Source organism: Sinocyclocheilus rhinocerous, unplaced genomic scaffold (assembly GCF_001515625.1).
Source record: "Sinocyclocheilus rhinocerous isolate Xijiao unplaced genomic scaffold, SAMN03320098_v1.1 scaffold520, whole genome shotgun sequence".
Taxonomy (NCBI): domain Eukaryota; kingdom Metazoa; phylum Chordata; class Actinopteri; order Cypriniformes; family Cyprinidae; genus Sinocyclocheilus; species Sinocyclocheilus rhinocerous.
The window spans coordinates 176,104-192,458 of NW_015666539.1; the positions used below are offsets into that span (position 1 = coordinate 176,104).

The following is a 16,355-nucleotide window of genomic DNA, read 5'->3' on the forward strand; positions in this document are numbered from 1 at the left end:
TATATATATATATATATATATATATATTATACACACACACAAAGAAAAACAAGTAGATAGAATATAAAAAATATTTTTTTTAAAAATTAGCATTAGCAGACCACATGCAGCTATATCAGTCAGTGATGTATTTATGTGGTCAAAGTGAATGAACTGCAACACCTAAGGCACATTTCCAGGTCAGACCTGTTCTGAGTTAGCAACTGTGTGATCCATGACCAATGACCCACAGCTAGCCTTCAGTGATTATTCTCATTTTCTTGGAATGCCTTTCACTCAACAGTAAATGTGCATCAGCTGAGTGGGTGTTTGACTAATAGAACTATGCGTTCTTCAAAGTTTGAGAAAGTGCTTAGCTCTGACGTGTCTGATTGTGTGAGCTAAAGGAACAACTCTTTGTCAAGACTAAACACCTGGAGGAAACACCTCCAGATATATTCCCTCTAAAAACTCAGACGTAACCGCAGAACTTCCTCCTCAGAACTGTCTTCTGATTGGCTGAGGCCAGCGGGTGGGCTCTAAGTGAGGTTCACTGGAACTATGACTTTACAAAAGACATCCAATCAGCCAAGAGAGCCGGAGACGGAGACAGAGAGAGAGTGAGAAAAGGGAAGCCCGAACCTCCAGTTGCAGTTGTCCGTCTGTCTGAGAAAGGAAAAAAAAAGAACTGCTGTGCACAGTGGTTGTTTGTAGGTAAGATTTCAGCTTCCTGTGCACTTCAAATTCTTTTGCCTCAGGTTTCAAGTTTGACTGAATGACAGTGTATTTCTTTTTCAGTTGTTTACAGTATGTTATGTTGGTGATGTTTTTGAAGTGGAGTGTTGAGAGAGGGAGTAGACATGAGGTGTTTACACTCATGTAAACACAATTATAGGTATAAATGTAGATAAAGATTTTTTTGGTCTGTGAGAATTTGTCTTAATATGTGGATCAGTGTGGTTATACTCCTTTTTAAGGGTTTGATGGAAAATGTCATTTTTTCAGATTGGACTAAATGGTCTGAGTATATTACGATACATTGTACAGTAATGAAAAAAACATCATCCTTTTTGTTGATCAGTTCAAAACTTACTATATATATATATATATATATATATATACTGTATAATGTTTACGTTTGATTTATAAAGCATAACAGCTCCCTTCATAAATATAGTATGTACATTAACTCACAATGAGTAATATAGCTATTTTTGTTAGTCTTTGTTAATGTTGAAAATACAGTTGATCTCTGTGTTAGTTCACAGAAGCAACTTTTGATTGTTTAGTTTTTAGTAACTTTTCATTGTTAATGTAAACTAATTAATGCTAACAAGTGAAACCCTATTGTAAAGTTTTACCATTATATTTTAAATAATTATAAAATTAATTAATATATATATATATATAAACAATATACACTATAATGGTCCGACTGTTTTCTTATTTTATTAATTTCTGTGATGGCAAAACTGAATTTTCAACAGCCATTACTCTAGTCTTCAGTGTCACATGATCATTCAGAGATAATTCTAATATGCTGATTTGCTGCTCAAGAAATGTCTAAATATTATAAATATTCAAAACTGTTGTGCTGCTCGATATTTGTTTTTGATTTTTTTTTCTCCAAGATTCTTTGATCAATAGAAAGTTCAAAAGAACAGCATTTATTTGAAACATACATTTGTAACAATGTTACAAGTCTTTACTTTCCCTGTTAATCCATTTATTGCATGCATTGGCATGAGGGCTACATATCATGCCAAATAAAAGTGATATCATGATATACAGGATGTGTGTTTGTTTGACAGTTGGAGAGTTTTTTAAGTTTCCAGATGTTTAAGTGAGTCATCTGACTTCCTGAACATGCTGTTCAAATCCCTCCCAACTGTGATGTCATCAGTTTGGAAATGGTGGCCTTCCTGGATAGTGCTGCTGTAACTTAAGCTGCTGCAGCATGTGTGTTTGTGTATGTTGATATGATCTGTTCTTTTGCAGCCTGCAGATCGTGCAAGTGATGCTTCTGAAACTGGGGTTTCAGTCTTAGCTATGGTTAACATCTGAAAGCAAGAATAATCTGCTCTATTTGTGCAGATTAAAGTCTTTTTTAATATTACACTAAAGAAAAGCCTTGATAATTGTGCCAGGGAAACAGCCTACACATCCACTTCAGTTTGATCTTATGTCTTTGTGTGTGGGCACATGTGTGTGTTGCACAGAATAAATATTTAGTCTGTTGGTTCCCTGCCTATGGTTGACCACAAACACGGATGTTTCTTGATGTTTCCTCAGGGTTGCTTAAACGTTAGTGGTAGTTTTGTGGTGAAGTATTTCCTAATTCAGCCATTCAATCACACGCACATCTAAATCTTACTTACTCTTCCTCTTCCCCCCCTCTGCTCTATCTGCATTTAATAACCATATCTTATCGGTCATGTGAATTGGATGCCTGTTTTTCTGTAAGTTTTCTGTAAGTCTTGTAAGTTGAGGTTCATATGGAAATATGTTGGTTTGTGTATGTTTTGTACAGGTCATGTTGCCCCAGTGTGAGAGAGCACGGAGTTTAAGTGGACGTCCAGAAGGGCCGTATCGGGCGGTAGAAAGAGCAGATGCTCTCGTTACACAGGACTTTGAGGGCGTGGACACGCTGGACAAACTTTTTGTACATGCTGTGAAGAGATTCAGTCAGGCATCCTGTCTGGGCACCAGAGAGGTCCTTAGTGAAGAAGAAGAAAAACAACCCAATGGGAAGATCTTTAAGAAGGTAAATTCATTAATTGATTCAGTTTATTCTGTTTGAGTATCAGTTTTTGAGTATCGTATCAGCTGAACACAGTCAAAATATTTGTGACATTTGATATAGAAACTTGTGCGTTTTTGTTTGTAGTTGGTCCTGGGGGACTACAGCTGGATGACCTATGAAGAGGTCAGCCAAGCAGTGGAATCTTTTGGAAGTGGTCTGGCAGCTTTGGGCCAGCAACCACATAATACCATTGCCATCTTTTGTGAAACACGGGCAGAATGGATGATCACAGCACAGGCCTGTTTCAGACGCAACTTCCCATGTAATACAGTCACACTACTTTTACTCTAAACACGTTTAAATCTAAATTACAATCATAAATCTAAATTACAATGTTTTGATTTGTTTTGTTCTGCTCAGAAGAAGCTACTTGAGTTTATATAACCTCTGGTTCACAAATTTCCAGTCATTTTAGCTGTACAAAATTGTTAGTTAGTTCTGTTCCACTTTGTTATGAGTTATTTACCTATAGAGGCTAATTGGAATCAGAACTCTCTGCATTCACAGGAAATAGCTTACTTCCAGGGGTGTGGACTCGAGTCACTTGACTCGAGACTCGACTCGGACTCGAGTCCCAAATTTGATGACTAAATTTAAGCCTCCATTAACCCTTAAATGTATGAATGTTTTGCCAATCATTATTACATATTCTGGTCTTTAGCGACCCGGACCTATAGTTGTCTGTCTTGACTCGGGACTTGACTCGAGACTTGAATGCAAAGACTCGAGACTTACTTGTGACTTGCAAAACAATGACTTGGTCCCACCTCTGCTTACTTCCGCATTGAAAAATAAGGTGGATATTAGTGGTGGGATTTTTCAGTGACTCGAACTTTCTGCAGGTTACATCACTAAACACATGTGGCAGAGATGACTCTTTATGAGTAAGTTATTCAATCACTAACTGAACTGATTCATTCAAAAACACTGATTCACTCCGGAATTAAACAAATTACTGTTTTTATCAGTGAGCCAGTGAATAATTCATTCAACCTATTAGTTTTAACAATACTGACTCATTCAGGAATTCCTCTGTTTTGTGTTGCTCGAATACACAAGAGTTATAAAAAAATAATTTCTTAAAGAAAACATACATGTGTGGTACCACCTATGGAATAACCATGCTAGGTTGAAATATTCATTATAAAATTTCGAAAATACCAACTCTGATACTCATATCTTATCCTATTATAACACCCCACTCTACATATTCTTTTACAATAATTGTAGAAGACTTCTTCGACACTAAACAGAAAGCATACATGAGCAACAATGTAAAAATACATAGTCACTTCTCTTGATGAACGACAATAACGATGGGGAGTCCGACTTCCATCTTTTTGGAAGCACCATTCAGAACGAGATGGCCTGTGTTTGATATTCTCCATTCCTAAAAGTCCTGCACAAGGATCAGGTTGCAGATTAATAAAATGTGCTTCAGAAAGAAGTTTAAATATATATTTCTAGAATGGCTGTATTTTACTACATGCCAACAATTAATTGTGCGTTGACTTTGTTTGGAACTAGTTTCATTACCAGTACAAAAACAGGCAAAGCAACTGGCAACATTTTGCCTCAAATATGTGGTAAATAGTAATAACTTCTTGTTTATTTAACCGTTATATAAAAGGCCAACCCTGGCAAAACAGCTTGTAATAATAATAATAATATTAATAAATAATAAAAAATAATAACTGGAAGTTTTTTTCTCAATTTAGTTCCGTCTGTAATGTCAAACAGCTTCATTTATTTGTTTTAACTATATGCAAATCTTGCAAATTCTGCAAATGTTATTTAAACTTGTGAGCACAACTGTATGTTTGCATGTGTGCAGTGGTAACGATGTATGCAACTCTGGGTGAAGATGCTGTAGCTTATGGGCTGAATCAGTGTGGAGCCACTCATCTCATCACCAGCACAGAACTGCTGCGGACCAAGCTGAAGGTACACAAAGCCACTGATATGCAAATGTAACTGTGCTTATCTGTGTGGTCTGGCTAAAAGTTTGTGTTATATTACTATTTCTCTCTATCTCAGAACGTTTTGAGTGCAGTCTCGGGGTTGCAGCATGTTATCTATGCAGGCAGTGATGAAGTATGTCATGCTGATTACCCACAGTCTCTTGCCATGCACAGCATGCAGGAAGTAATGGAGCTCGGGACAAAGCCAGAGAACTGTGAGCAACATGCAAAACAATTATATATACAACCCAACTGAATTGATTCACAAGCTGATACACAGTATCTCTCTTTTTGTCTCTCTCTCTCTCTCTCTCTCAGTAAGCAAAGAGTATAAGAGGCCGACTGCATCTGATCTGGCAGTGGTGATGTATACCAGTGGGTCTACAGGGAAGCCTAAAGGAGTGAAGATGCAACACAGTAATCTGATTGCAGGAATGGCTGGTCAGTGTGAGCGGATCCCAGGCCTAGGGTGAGCAACAGTAACACCAACGCCAGTTCACAAATTTGCATGTTTTTCCATACACTACGGACAGACAAATTACTTCCAGCTTAAATCATGTCATGTCTGGTTAACCCATAATGCATCAGTAGAATAAAACTGGAGTCAGAGTGTGTAGTTGAATGTAGTGGTAAACACAAGGAATGACGGAGACGTGTGAGTGTAAAATTATGCAAAGAAATTATGGTAAACTAGCAACTGATGAATAAATGCATGTTAAAATGAATATAAGTTAGTGTCTAATCTTTCAAAGTAATCTTTAAAGCACAATATCAACTTAAATCTTTATTTTTTTGTGTGAGTGTTATTTATATACTATTATGCTATTCATGAATTTTTTTAATTAGGTTTTATTTCTATATTTTCCGTTTTCATTTTAATTTTAGTTTAAGTTTTAGTAATTTTGTGTTTTTGTCTTTTTTTTATATTTTGTTTTCTTGAAACATTTCTATTTAGCTTGAAGTTATTTTTATTTCTGTTTTAATTTTAGTACTTTTATTTATATATTTTCCGTTTTCATTTTAATTTTAGTTTAAGTTTTAGTAATTTTGTGTTTTTGTCTTTTTTTTATATTTTGTTTTCTTTAAACATTTCTATTTAGCTTGAAGTTATTTTTATTTCTGTTTTAATTTTAGTACTTTTATTTCAGCTGTTTCCAAGGCAACATTTATATATATATAAAAACACCAAAAAAAAACTAATTATTAATAACTAATATATATATATTTTATTTTATTTCAGTTTTAGTAATTTTAGTTTTAGGTAACAATAATGACATTGCTGTGTGTATATACAGGTCCCAGGACACATATATAGCTTATCTCCCACTGGCTCATGTGCTGGAACTGACAGCAGAAATATCCTGTGTGTCATATGGCTGCAGGCTCGGATACTCCTCACCACACACACTCACGGACCAGGTAACACACACACACACACACACACACACACACCTTTCCTTTATTATATAATCTTCTCTGTGTTGGACCTGTGTTCTTGTCTATGCAGTCCAGTAAAATAAAAAGCGGTGGTAAGGGAGATTGCTCTGTGCTTAAACCCACCCTGATAGCGGCAGTACCGGTGAGTTTTAAAAATTAAAAACTTCAGGTGTTTTATTTTTGTTCCCCTCTTTTTACTCAATATTTGTGTGTATGTATCTGTTTGTGTGTGTGTGTAGGAGATCATGGATCGTATCTGTAAGAATGTTAATGGGAAGTTAAGAGAGATGTCAGTCATTCAGAGGACTCTGTTTAAAGTGGGATACAACTATAAGCTGCAGAAGGTGTCACAAGGAGCTGATTCTCCGGTGTGCAACATGTGAGTCAGATTCTTAACAATTCTTAACACTTTTGGAACAAATGTATATTTTTCTAAAGAATTTGATGTCTAATATACTTTTTTTTTTTTATTATTTCTATAAATAGTCTAGTGATGAGAAAAAGGCTTTCCTGCTCTAAAATCTTGAGCATACGTACATCTGAGACCATTTTTTCTAAGCATAGCATAAATGCAATGCTGGGCATTAGGGGTCAAACATTTTTTTTCTGTTGTTCTCATGCAATTGAGCCTATTCAATAAATGGTATAAAAATATGTTTTCTTCATTCTTTTTTTCTTTTGGCTGTTTCATAATTATTGCCTCATTGAACACTCTCATACCACACACACACACACACACACACACACACACATATACTACACAGACACACTGTCTGGCCAAAAAAAGTCACTGTCTGGCCAAAAAAAGTCACTGTCTGGGAAAAAAAAGTTGCACACTAATATTTTGTTGGACTGCCTTTAATGCTGATAAAATTGTGCTTTCATTGTGGCATTGTTTCGACAACATTATGCAACATCACAACATTTATTTCCACCAAGAGTTGCATTAATGTTTGGCCAAGATCTTGTATTGACAATAGGAGAGTCAAATCACTCTGTAAAGTCGACTCTAACACATCCCAAAGACTTTCAATTGGTTAAGCTCAGGATTCTGTGGTGACCAATTCATACATGAAAATGTTTCCTCATGCTCACTAAACCAGTATTTCACAATTTGGGTCCAGGAATTTGTATATGGGTACGTCTTACAACATGGTTGTTTAAGAAACGAAAAGCTACGCACTACATCAGGTAGGGTTATATGAACTGTTGCAAAGCATATAACACGCCAGAAACATATTAATTACTGCAATAATGATCCAGTCCTACACTCAATCTAGACAGTATTTGCTTATTTAAATACAAATGATGACTTTTTTTTTTTTTACCAGGCAGTATGTATATATATTTATTAAATTTCTAAACTTTGCATGACTGTATGCTTACTGGTTGAAATATAATATTTTTAAAATACATTTGTGTGCTAAATTGTGTTAAGAATTCAAAATTTTCACTCAGTGGTAATAGTGGTAAAATGTTGCCTATATGCCCAGTGCTGCAGTTGCAAATTTTGCCTATACGAAATGGTCTCTGTCTTTAAGATCTTGATGTCTGAGATGGTGATATTATTGTGTGTTTCAGGTTGTTTTTCAAGCGTGTGAATTTGCTGCTGGGAGGGTGTGTACGTCTGATGTTGAGTGGAGGGGCTCCACTGTCTGCTTCCACACAGAGATTTATGAACGTGTGTTTCTGCCCCGTCGCTGTGGGTTACGGCCTTACAGAGACGTGTGGAGCGGGAACTATCTCAGAATGTTAGTGCACACAAACACACACTTACACCATGACTGATGTTTTACCTGCATGTTCAAACAGCTGGATTCCTGTGCCCACATGTTCAAACTTGTGTTTATGTGTTGTAGTTTCTGATTACAGTACAGGACGCGTTGGAGCACCTCTCATTTGCTCTGAAATAAAACTGCGAGACTGGCCTGAGGGTAAGACACATACACACATGTGCAAACAACAACTGCAATTGAGGGTTCTCAGGTTCATTTTACATTCCTAACTTTCAACCGACCTCTCTCTCTTTCATCATTAGGTGGATACACCAGTCAGGACAAGCCACACCCACGAGGGGAGATTTTGATTGGTGGGCCGAATGTTGCCATGGGATACTATGAGAGTGAGGGGGAGGGAGAAAATGACAACTTTTGGGTGGACGAGGCGGGGCAGCGCTGGTTTTGTACCGGAGATGTCGGAGAAGTTCATCCAGATGGTTGTTTGCAGATTGTGGGTGAGTAAGGTTAGAATCATCTTACAGAGGAGGGTTACGACAATATTATTATATCAAACACAACATGCCAGTCCTCCACTTCCTATCCTGTTCTCAGATCGTAAGAAGGACCTGGTAAAGCTGCAGGCAGGTGAATATGTGTCTTTGGGGAAGGTAGAAGCTGCCCTGAAAAACAGCCCACTCATTGATAACATCTGCGTCTATGCCAGCAGGTACACCAGAACCTTATATCCCAGCTGATAGCAAAACAATTATACACAGCACAATATTCTGCAACTATAGATTAACCTGGATAAACACTAAAATTGTATCACTGAAAATCACTATGCTACAGTGTTGTTGGTCATGGTAGGTGTTCATACTAATGGATTTTATAACATTATTTGACAACTGGCCATACATAGCTGATAACAAATGGGTTCAAAACAAAATTTTGGGGTCAGTAAGATTATTTTTGGGGGGATTAATTGCCTTTTTAAGCAAGGATTCATTAAACTGTATGCAACAATAAAGACATTTATAATGTTACAAAAGATTTCTATTTTAAATAAATGCTGTTCTTTTCAACTTTCTATTCATCAAAGAATCTTGAAAAAATGTATCAGGGTTTTCACAAAAAAATATTAATCAGCACAACACTGTTTTAAACATTGATAATAACCAGAATAAATTACACTTTAAAACAAATTAAAATAGAAAGCAGTTATTTTAAATTGTAATAATATTTCACAATATTACTGTTTTTATTTTACAGTATTTTTGATCAAATAAATGCAGCTTTGGTGAGCATAAGACGCTTTTTTCAAAAACTTTACAAAATGGTACTGACCCCATCTTTTGAGCAGTTTTGTTTTTTTTATATTTGTGTATACATGGCTTTAAAGATATGGACTAAAAGCCACAGAACTCATCCTCAATCTTGTCTGTTTCTAGTACAGATACCAAACCACAATGTGTATTGATACAACCTAAACTTATCATGCAAAGGCTCCAATACACCATAATGCTGAATGAACACATGCCACCAGATCAGTACTAATACAGCCTTGTACTATTTCCGATCAGTGATCAGAACTACTTGATCAGCTTTGTGGTGCCCAATCAGAAGCAACTGACTGAGTTGGCAAAAAAGAACGGGGTAGAGGAAGAGTGGGAGGAGCTTTGTAACCATACCAAGATGGAGGAGGAAGTGCTAAAAGTCATCAAAGAGATTGCAGTCACAAGTAAGCACATTTTTTATGTTATACAAACTTCTTAGTAATGTTTTGTTAAATGTTTTATGTATGCTGCAGAGGTATGCTGGTTGGTAGTGTTCGAACTATACAGTGGACTTTGGGGGAGCCCACTTGATTTTTTTCAAAGGGGGGGGTTCGTGCGCTTGCGCGTGCCTCAAAAGAGAGCTTACAATGTCTTACAAAGATACATAATAGCTACAAGTGTATGCACTACTTGCTTTATGCAAGCACTATATAGGATAAATCACTATACAGGATTTACCCTATTATACTTTATCGACACGAATTGATAGGTGAAACAACAAATAGCCCAGCCACAACACATAATTGCGAATAACATGCCTTACTTTAACACAGAATCGACCACAGAGTCCAGCGTTTATATTTTTTCTACGAATCTTTGAGTTAACATGTACTAAACATGAGTGGAATTTGCACCGCAGCGCCCCCACACCTTGATGCTCATGACAAGAATAGCATGTATAGTTATCTTTATTGAAGTGAATTAGGTTTAAATCGCCGTCATGCATGAATGAATTATATTTTTGCAATTTTACACATAATAATCCACGATGATCACATTACACAAAACTGAAATTGCATGTCAAAATAACACATTGTCAATAATTTTTGAGACCCCCCAAAATTTCACAAATCACGTTTTCAGGGGAGCCCATGTCTTATTAAGGGGAGCCGAGCTCCCCTTAGCTCCCCCGTAGTTCGCACCCTGCTGGTTGGTGTTTTTAAAGCGGAATTGTGTAATGCTTTCAGTGGGTTTTTTCCACACTTTTTCACCTATCTCAGCTTAATATGCGAGCTGACTGTCTGGTGACTGAGTTTACCTTTAAACAGTGTTGTTTATTGTAAACTACAGAGATTTGTGTGTTTGATACTCTGTGGGAAAATGGCAAAGGCATTCATGTTTTTGTGTGTGTGTCTATGTATAGACTGTATATAAACTGTATCTGCGTGTGTGTGGTACCGTAGGTAAACTGGAAAGGTTTGAGGTTCCACAGAGGATCCGTTTAAGTTCTGAGGCTTGGACTCCAGAAACAGGGCTGGTGACGGATGCCTTCAAACTAAAGAGGAAAGAGCTGAAAAATCATTATATAAAGGACATTGAGAGGTTATATGGGGCTCAATGATGTACATGCAACACTCATTTAGGCTGATTCCCAATTGGCATACTATGCTTTATAGATCACTATCCCCCCCAAATCATAGTATTGCATCAAAATGCAATTTTACTGTGGTCCTGTCTTACTCCATACACTAGACATGAAAAAAGTATGCCAATTGAAAAAAGTATGCCAATTGGGATTCGGCCAAATGTCAAGTCACTGCCAATCCTGCTGATCTCAGTAGAAACACCATTGTGCCCCCTGCTGGATGTATATGATCATTACTTCCTCTGTGAGTAAATACTGTGAGGAATAGCTTTAGCCTATTTAATGGCAGTAAAAGATGTATGCATTGCTGTTATGTTATTATTTTTCATTTTACTTATAAAAGTGCCTTGAAGCATATCTGTCATAAATTTTTTAAAATAGTCAAAAATTGTGCCACCTTTACTTGAAAGTGTTTTTGGGATGCAATTGGTAAATGTACATTTTTTGAGTTGCTCAGTGTTTTTCGTTTGTTTGCTTAATTGTTTGTTTAGAATCCATTAAACAAAATCTGATGCAGGGTTGTTTAGTGTGAGTCACTCAGCTTATTTCTGATGGTAAGAGTGTGGTTATAGACACTTAAGACCTGAGAAATAAAGCTGGGAACTCTGTAAACTTCAGAATATAATGTGGGATGAGGTTATGCTTACACGTGTATGGGAAAAAAAGAAATTTGTTTGTATACCATTGTCAGGAAAGGGAGAATTTTTTTATGATGTTTGTACATTTCATCTCTGGTTGTTCAGGTGCACATGCACAGGTGAGTTAGTTCAAGGCATCACATAATGTGCACTGTATGTGTTATAGAACTGGGAAGTCATATTTTTCCTGTTATGGTATATATTATATTGCATAGTGTTATTTTTAAAAACTACATCACAATTTATATGTATAAATTGTTTTCTCAACATGTATTTATTATTTGCCTAAACAAACCAAACATCCTGTTATTGCTTTTTTTGTAATTTTTTTTTTTTATGCCTGTGCTTGATTCTCTGTCCACCATCATTTCACAGACTTTGGTCAGATCTTCCATTCTACAGCTTGAGTTGCACATTTCAGGTGTGTTAAAGCAAGATGCAACTATGTACGCTTACACTTCTTGTTTATGACTCTCATTTAAAAGCAGACTTTTCCTTCATCTCACCATAGGAATCAGCCTCTGTAATCTGGAGAGCTGGACATTTAACCATTTTCTGTTAGCACTGTTTCTTTCCCATGTCAAAGTCTGATCTATCTTTCTTGTTACACCTCCATTGGCAGACAAAATAAAACGGTTTTGATTGTCCTCAAATCTGGTTGACAAATATTCATCTTTCTCATTTATTTATTTGCCCTAACTTATTTGCAAATAATTTGTGATTCAGAAACTAATGTATGTTCAATTCAAATACAAACCATTATAAACACAAACTATTGTTCAGAAATTAGCCATGCAGTCCCATGTGTGTGTGTTTGTGTGGATGCTAGTATGTGGGTGTGTGTGGACGCGTTATAAGTGTGTTTTGGATTTCTCGAGGCTATATTTTTACTCCTGTCCGCCCACAGCACCAAACTGCCTCTTGCAGCTCCGAAACACAAACAGAACTGAGCCAGTTCTACTTGGAGCATGTTTTAATGTCTTAACCGCGGAGCTCCGGTCCGGTTCGGTACCGTTCGGCGGCGGCTCTGGGCGGGTTTGCTGCTGCTGGACTCACGCTGAGGGAGGTGAGGAAGGAAATGGCGGCCGATCTTCATAAATTTCCGTGATTTTAGAAGAAATAAAATAAATAAAAGACATTTTCCTGCGAGTTCGTTCGGGAGATTCATTTCCCAGAGTCGTTCATGTGTCAGACAGTTTGAGTCATTACTTTGAATAGTGAGAATTAACGAAACACTATAATGTGCGTCGTATGAAGAAATGTAAAGTTTTAATGGGGATTTGCAGTGAGTTTTACATTGTTTTGGTCGGTTTGGGGCGGTTTTAATGACTGTTAAAGGAACTGGAGGCCCGTTAGCATGTTAGCATGCTAGCCCGTGTTTACGGAAATCAAACTCAACATTAAAAACACAATTAATAAAATTTAACACTTTACACGAATACATAGAGATTTTGTGTGATTAATGGAGTTTATGTAATGTTTTATGGTTAGATTTCGGGTACAGTAATGCTTTTGACAGCAGATGTTTGATATTTATTATTAAAGTCATATAAATATACACACGTCTTTCACACAAACACGCATAGCCGCATTCAGTAACGTTAACTGCATCATGAGTCGTTGTGGTTGTTATAAGTGGTTGTTGTTGTTATTACATGCAAATATGTTTTGTTTTGTTTTATGCTGCAGCGTGTTTTTCAGTTGTGTGGGTCTGTCTGTCTACTGCAGCGTGGGGACACTTATAAACTCCAGAAGAAACAGAAGATGTTGACAAAATGATAGCAGCTCAGGACCTTCAAACAGACTTCCACCAGTAAGTACCAGACACAAACTAAACTAACTCACTCACTTACAGTGTTGCCAACTAATTTTCAGGGGAAGTTGCTAAAGGAAGGTCCATTGTTGCTAAAAGTTGCTAAATGACATGATGATGTCATTGCACGATGACATTATGACGCAAAATTACACCAAATCTCAGGTAACAAATATTTTTTGTGTTAATTTAGATTTGTTCTGTATTTTTTTTTCACAGGTTTTTTTACCTGCATTTTAAATTATTCTTTGCATTTTGTGTTTTCGGGTTACAGGGTTGCAATGGATAATGAATAATGGATAACGGATAATGTCCTGGAAAATAACTAGTACCTTTTCCATTTTTCTTACAATGTACTAACTGATCAACAATCGCAGGTACAAGCTACTAACAAGGTGTATCATAAATGAACAATTATTCAAATATTCAATTATTATTATTAAATTAAACAATTGCAAATAGCAGCTAACTTAATTCATGTGATGTGTGTACTGCTAGGCATCTTTGGTTTCCTCATTTTGTGTGATTTAGATGGAAAATGTGTGCCTTTTTATCATTTTAGTCACTTATCAAAAGTTGTTAAAGTTGCCAAATAGATTTTAAAAATAGCTAAATTTGTTGCTAGGTGCTTTAAGAAGAAAAAGTTGCTAGGGTAGTGTGAAAAGTTGCTAAATTTAGTAACAAAATTGCTAAGTTGGCAACACAGCTCACTCATTCTTTAGCCAGACACTGTCTGTCTCAAAACCTAGTGAGCTCCCTACCTAGACAGCATTTATGGGCATCATAGGTACAAGAAGTCCAGCCTTTTTAAAGTCCTCCCCCTTTTTAAAGTGTAAGCGATGTTTAAATACATCATTCATTCATTCACGCTGCAAAAATGCTTTTCATAGTGAGAATGTTGGAATCTAAATTAAGTACATTTTACTTAAAATAAGAAAAATAATCTTAATTCAAATGGAAACAAGATTATTTTTCTTACCCCATTCGCAGATAATTAGCAAAATAAGAAAAATACATTTAAAAGACTAAATAACTTATGTCATTTTTCTTATGTAGAAAATGCATCTTGATTTAAGAATCTTTAGATAGTTTGACTGGAAACAACAAAACAAAAATACCAAGTAAGAAAAGCATTTTTTGCAGTGCTGGTACATTCATTCATTGGACATATTTTCATGTAGACAACTGTGAAAGTGACAAAAACGACATGTCCTTTTATACGGAAACCTGTAGATGAGGAGGCTGCATTAATTCGTAGGGAGTTACATTTACATCGGGAGAGGATTATTTAGATTTTTTTTGCCATATCTACATGCATATTTATTTGAGCGGTACCATTTTTCAATGGTAGTTTTCTATATAACATCAGGGATGCAGAGCACATTAGTAAGGCCGCTGTATGCAGAGCGGTAAGGAAAGTGTGCCTCGCTCTCACGCTCTTTATTAGAATTTTTGTGTAGTTTCCTGAGCACAAACCCATTGAAAATGAAGCTGATTACTGTATGGAATGGAAGGATGCCAGATGGAAGAGTAGTTTGAGATATATGCCGTAACCACCACCACAGCTGTTAAATTCATTTGGTCATCTTTATTTCCTACAAATACAAAAGCAACCGTTATTCTTTTTCCTGTTGGATTTTAATATTCTTCCAATACTTGGTATTGTGGCCATCCTCTTCATCTGTTCTTCATTATTTGAACACAATTCGCTCCATTGATCATGGCTTTTCATAGTCGTGGTAAACGCGCTAAACTCAAGAGTCAACATACTCAGAGTTGATTGAACTCAATTCAGCTGTTCTGAACCCAAAAACTTTTCCCATCTCGGGGTAATTCAACTCAGAGATCAAGTTTCAACTCAGGGTTGGTTGAACCTCCTTATTGAAACGGGCCCCTGTTGATTATATACACCTGAAACACTCCACAGTCCACATACACACTGCTCTAATCACTGGTGCATTTTGTTTGTTTAGGGAAGGATACGCTCGGCTCTTGGACACCGATCTTGAAGATTTTGAAGGTTGGAATGGCAAACTTGGGAAAGGGAAGGTACCTATCAGCCAGTGAGCTTGCAGAAAGGCATTCAGTTCTTATTTATCACCCAATCAGCTTTCAGATATGCTGTAAAACAGGTATGAGAAGGGCTGCACGATTAATCAGAATAAAAACAAAACGTGTGATTTCATTAAATAAATAAATGCGTTTCAGAGTGAAGCACAGCATTATTTTTTATTTACAAATGTGCAGCTTATGAGTGTCTCTGGGTGGTTTGCAGAAATTATTGCTCTACACAAACTCATCTCTGCATGTGGTTTCAGATTGGGTTGCTTATAATGTGCATCTTTAAACTGTCTAACTGTCTTTAAACCAGCTGTTGTCAACAAAAGAGAAGATTTAAGGGCTTTTTTTTTACCAAAATAAAAGCTTAATGGTTTAAGGTTTGAAAAAAATTAAAAGAGTTGCACTATAAAATAATAATATTTATATTATATTATTATTATTATATTATTATTCTTACATTTACAGTGAAATATTACAATAATAATATTCCTTATTTTGTCTTTATAATAATAATAGTAATTCTCATTCAATTCTTTCAGTTTTTTCCCCCAAAATTGTGCAGCCCTTGAATGGGTACTAGCTTGTTTAATGAAATTGTCCTTGCTTTTTACTGTTTGTGTCTAGAAGGGGAAGAAGACCCTTGGAGAGAAGTTGAAGGGGTCAGAGGTGAGAGGTCGGGTAAATGGCCACCATCAGGAGAACGACATGGAGAATCTCAGCTTGTTTGAGATTGTCAAATTGGGCAAGAGTGCCACACAGGTAGCAAACACACAAACAACTTAAAGGGGTCATATGATGCGATTTCAAGTTTTCCTTTCTCTTTGGAGTGTTACAAGCTCTTGGTGCATAAAGAAGATCTGTAAAGTTGCAAAGACTAAAGTCGTTTATAATGGGTTTTCATGTTTTTGTCTCGTTGCTCCGGCCTGACAGGGCATCATCACAATATGGTGAGGGGCGTAACATTTCCGTCTCACGCTTGAGGTATTCGGCCAATCACAACGCACTGGATAGCTGGCCAATCAGAGC

At 36.5% G+C, this 16,355-nt stretch overlaps 2 protein-coding genes across 7 annotated transcripts in view; both read left to right on the forward strand.

The window, feature by feature from the left end:
• Positions 1-485: 485 nt before the first annotated feature.
• Positions 486-11,713, forward strand: LOC107732603 (long-chain-fatty-acid--CoA ligase 4-like). Of its 2 annotated transcripts, none has more exons than XM_016543978.1 (15): positions 486-693; positions 2,510-2,743; positions 2,867-3,044; positions 4,617-4,726; positions 4,820-4,958; positions 5,062-5,212; positions 6,039-6,162; positions 6,251-6,322; positions 6,420-6,559; positions 7,762-7,931; positions 8,040-8,114; positions 8,219-8,413; positions 8,511-8,625; positions 9,479-9,636; positions 10,636-11,713. In XM_016543978.1, exons 2-15 carry the CDS (start codon positions 2,513-2,515, stop codon positions 10,791-10,793), a joined length of 2,016 nt encoding a protein of 671 aa, XP_016399464.1. In that variant the 5' UTR covers positions 486-693; positions 2,510-2,512; the 3' UTR covers positions 10,794-11,713. The 2 variants fall into 2 exon arrangements, with proteins under 2 accessions (XP_016399464.1, XP_016399465.1); XM_016543979.1 differs by having other exon boundaries at positions 486-689.
• A 581-nt stretch (positions 11,714-12,294) lies between these two features.
• stag2a (STAG2 cohesin complex component a) overlaps positions 12,295-16,355 on the forward strand; it is a 25,127-nt gene continuing 21,066 nt past the window's right edge. The window contains exons 1-4 of one of the 5 annotated variants that reach the window (XM_016544010.1): positions 12,295-12,521; positions 13,145-13,268; positions 15,242-15,317; positions 15,954-16,088. In XM_016544010.1, coding sequence (XP_016399496.1) covers positions 13,231-13,268; positions 15,242-15,317; positions 15,954-16,088 — 249 coding nt within the window. In that variant the 5' untranslated portion in view covers positions 12,295-12,521; positions 13,145-13,230. Of the gene's footprint in view, positions 12,522-13,144; positions 13,269-15,241; positions 15,318-15,953; positions 16,089-16,355 lie in introns of those variants that run through there. The other 4 variants (XM_016544009.1, XM_016544011.1, XM_016544012.1 and 1 more) reach the window with 4 other exon arrangements.

Coding starts and splice junctions, on each gene's coding strand:
- LOC107732603 (XM_016543978.1), top strand. CDS start 2,513: ATGTTGCCCCAGTGTGAGAGAGCACGGAGTTTAAGTGGACGTCCAGAA. Junction 6,163..6,250: donor CACACACACTCACGGACCAG/GTAACACACACA, acceptor TTGTCTATGCAG/TCCAGTAAAATAAAAAGCGG. Junction 6,560..7,761: donor GATTCTCCGGTGTGCAACAT/GTGAGTCAGATT, acceptor TGTGTGTTTCAG/GTTGTTTTTCAAGCGTGTGA.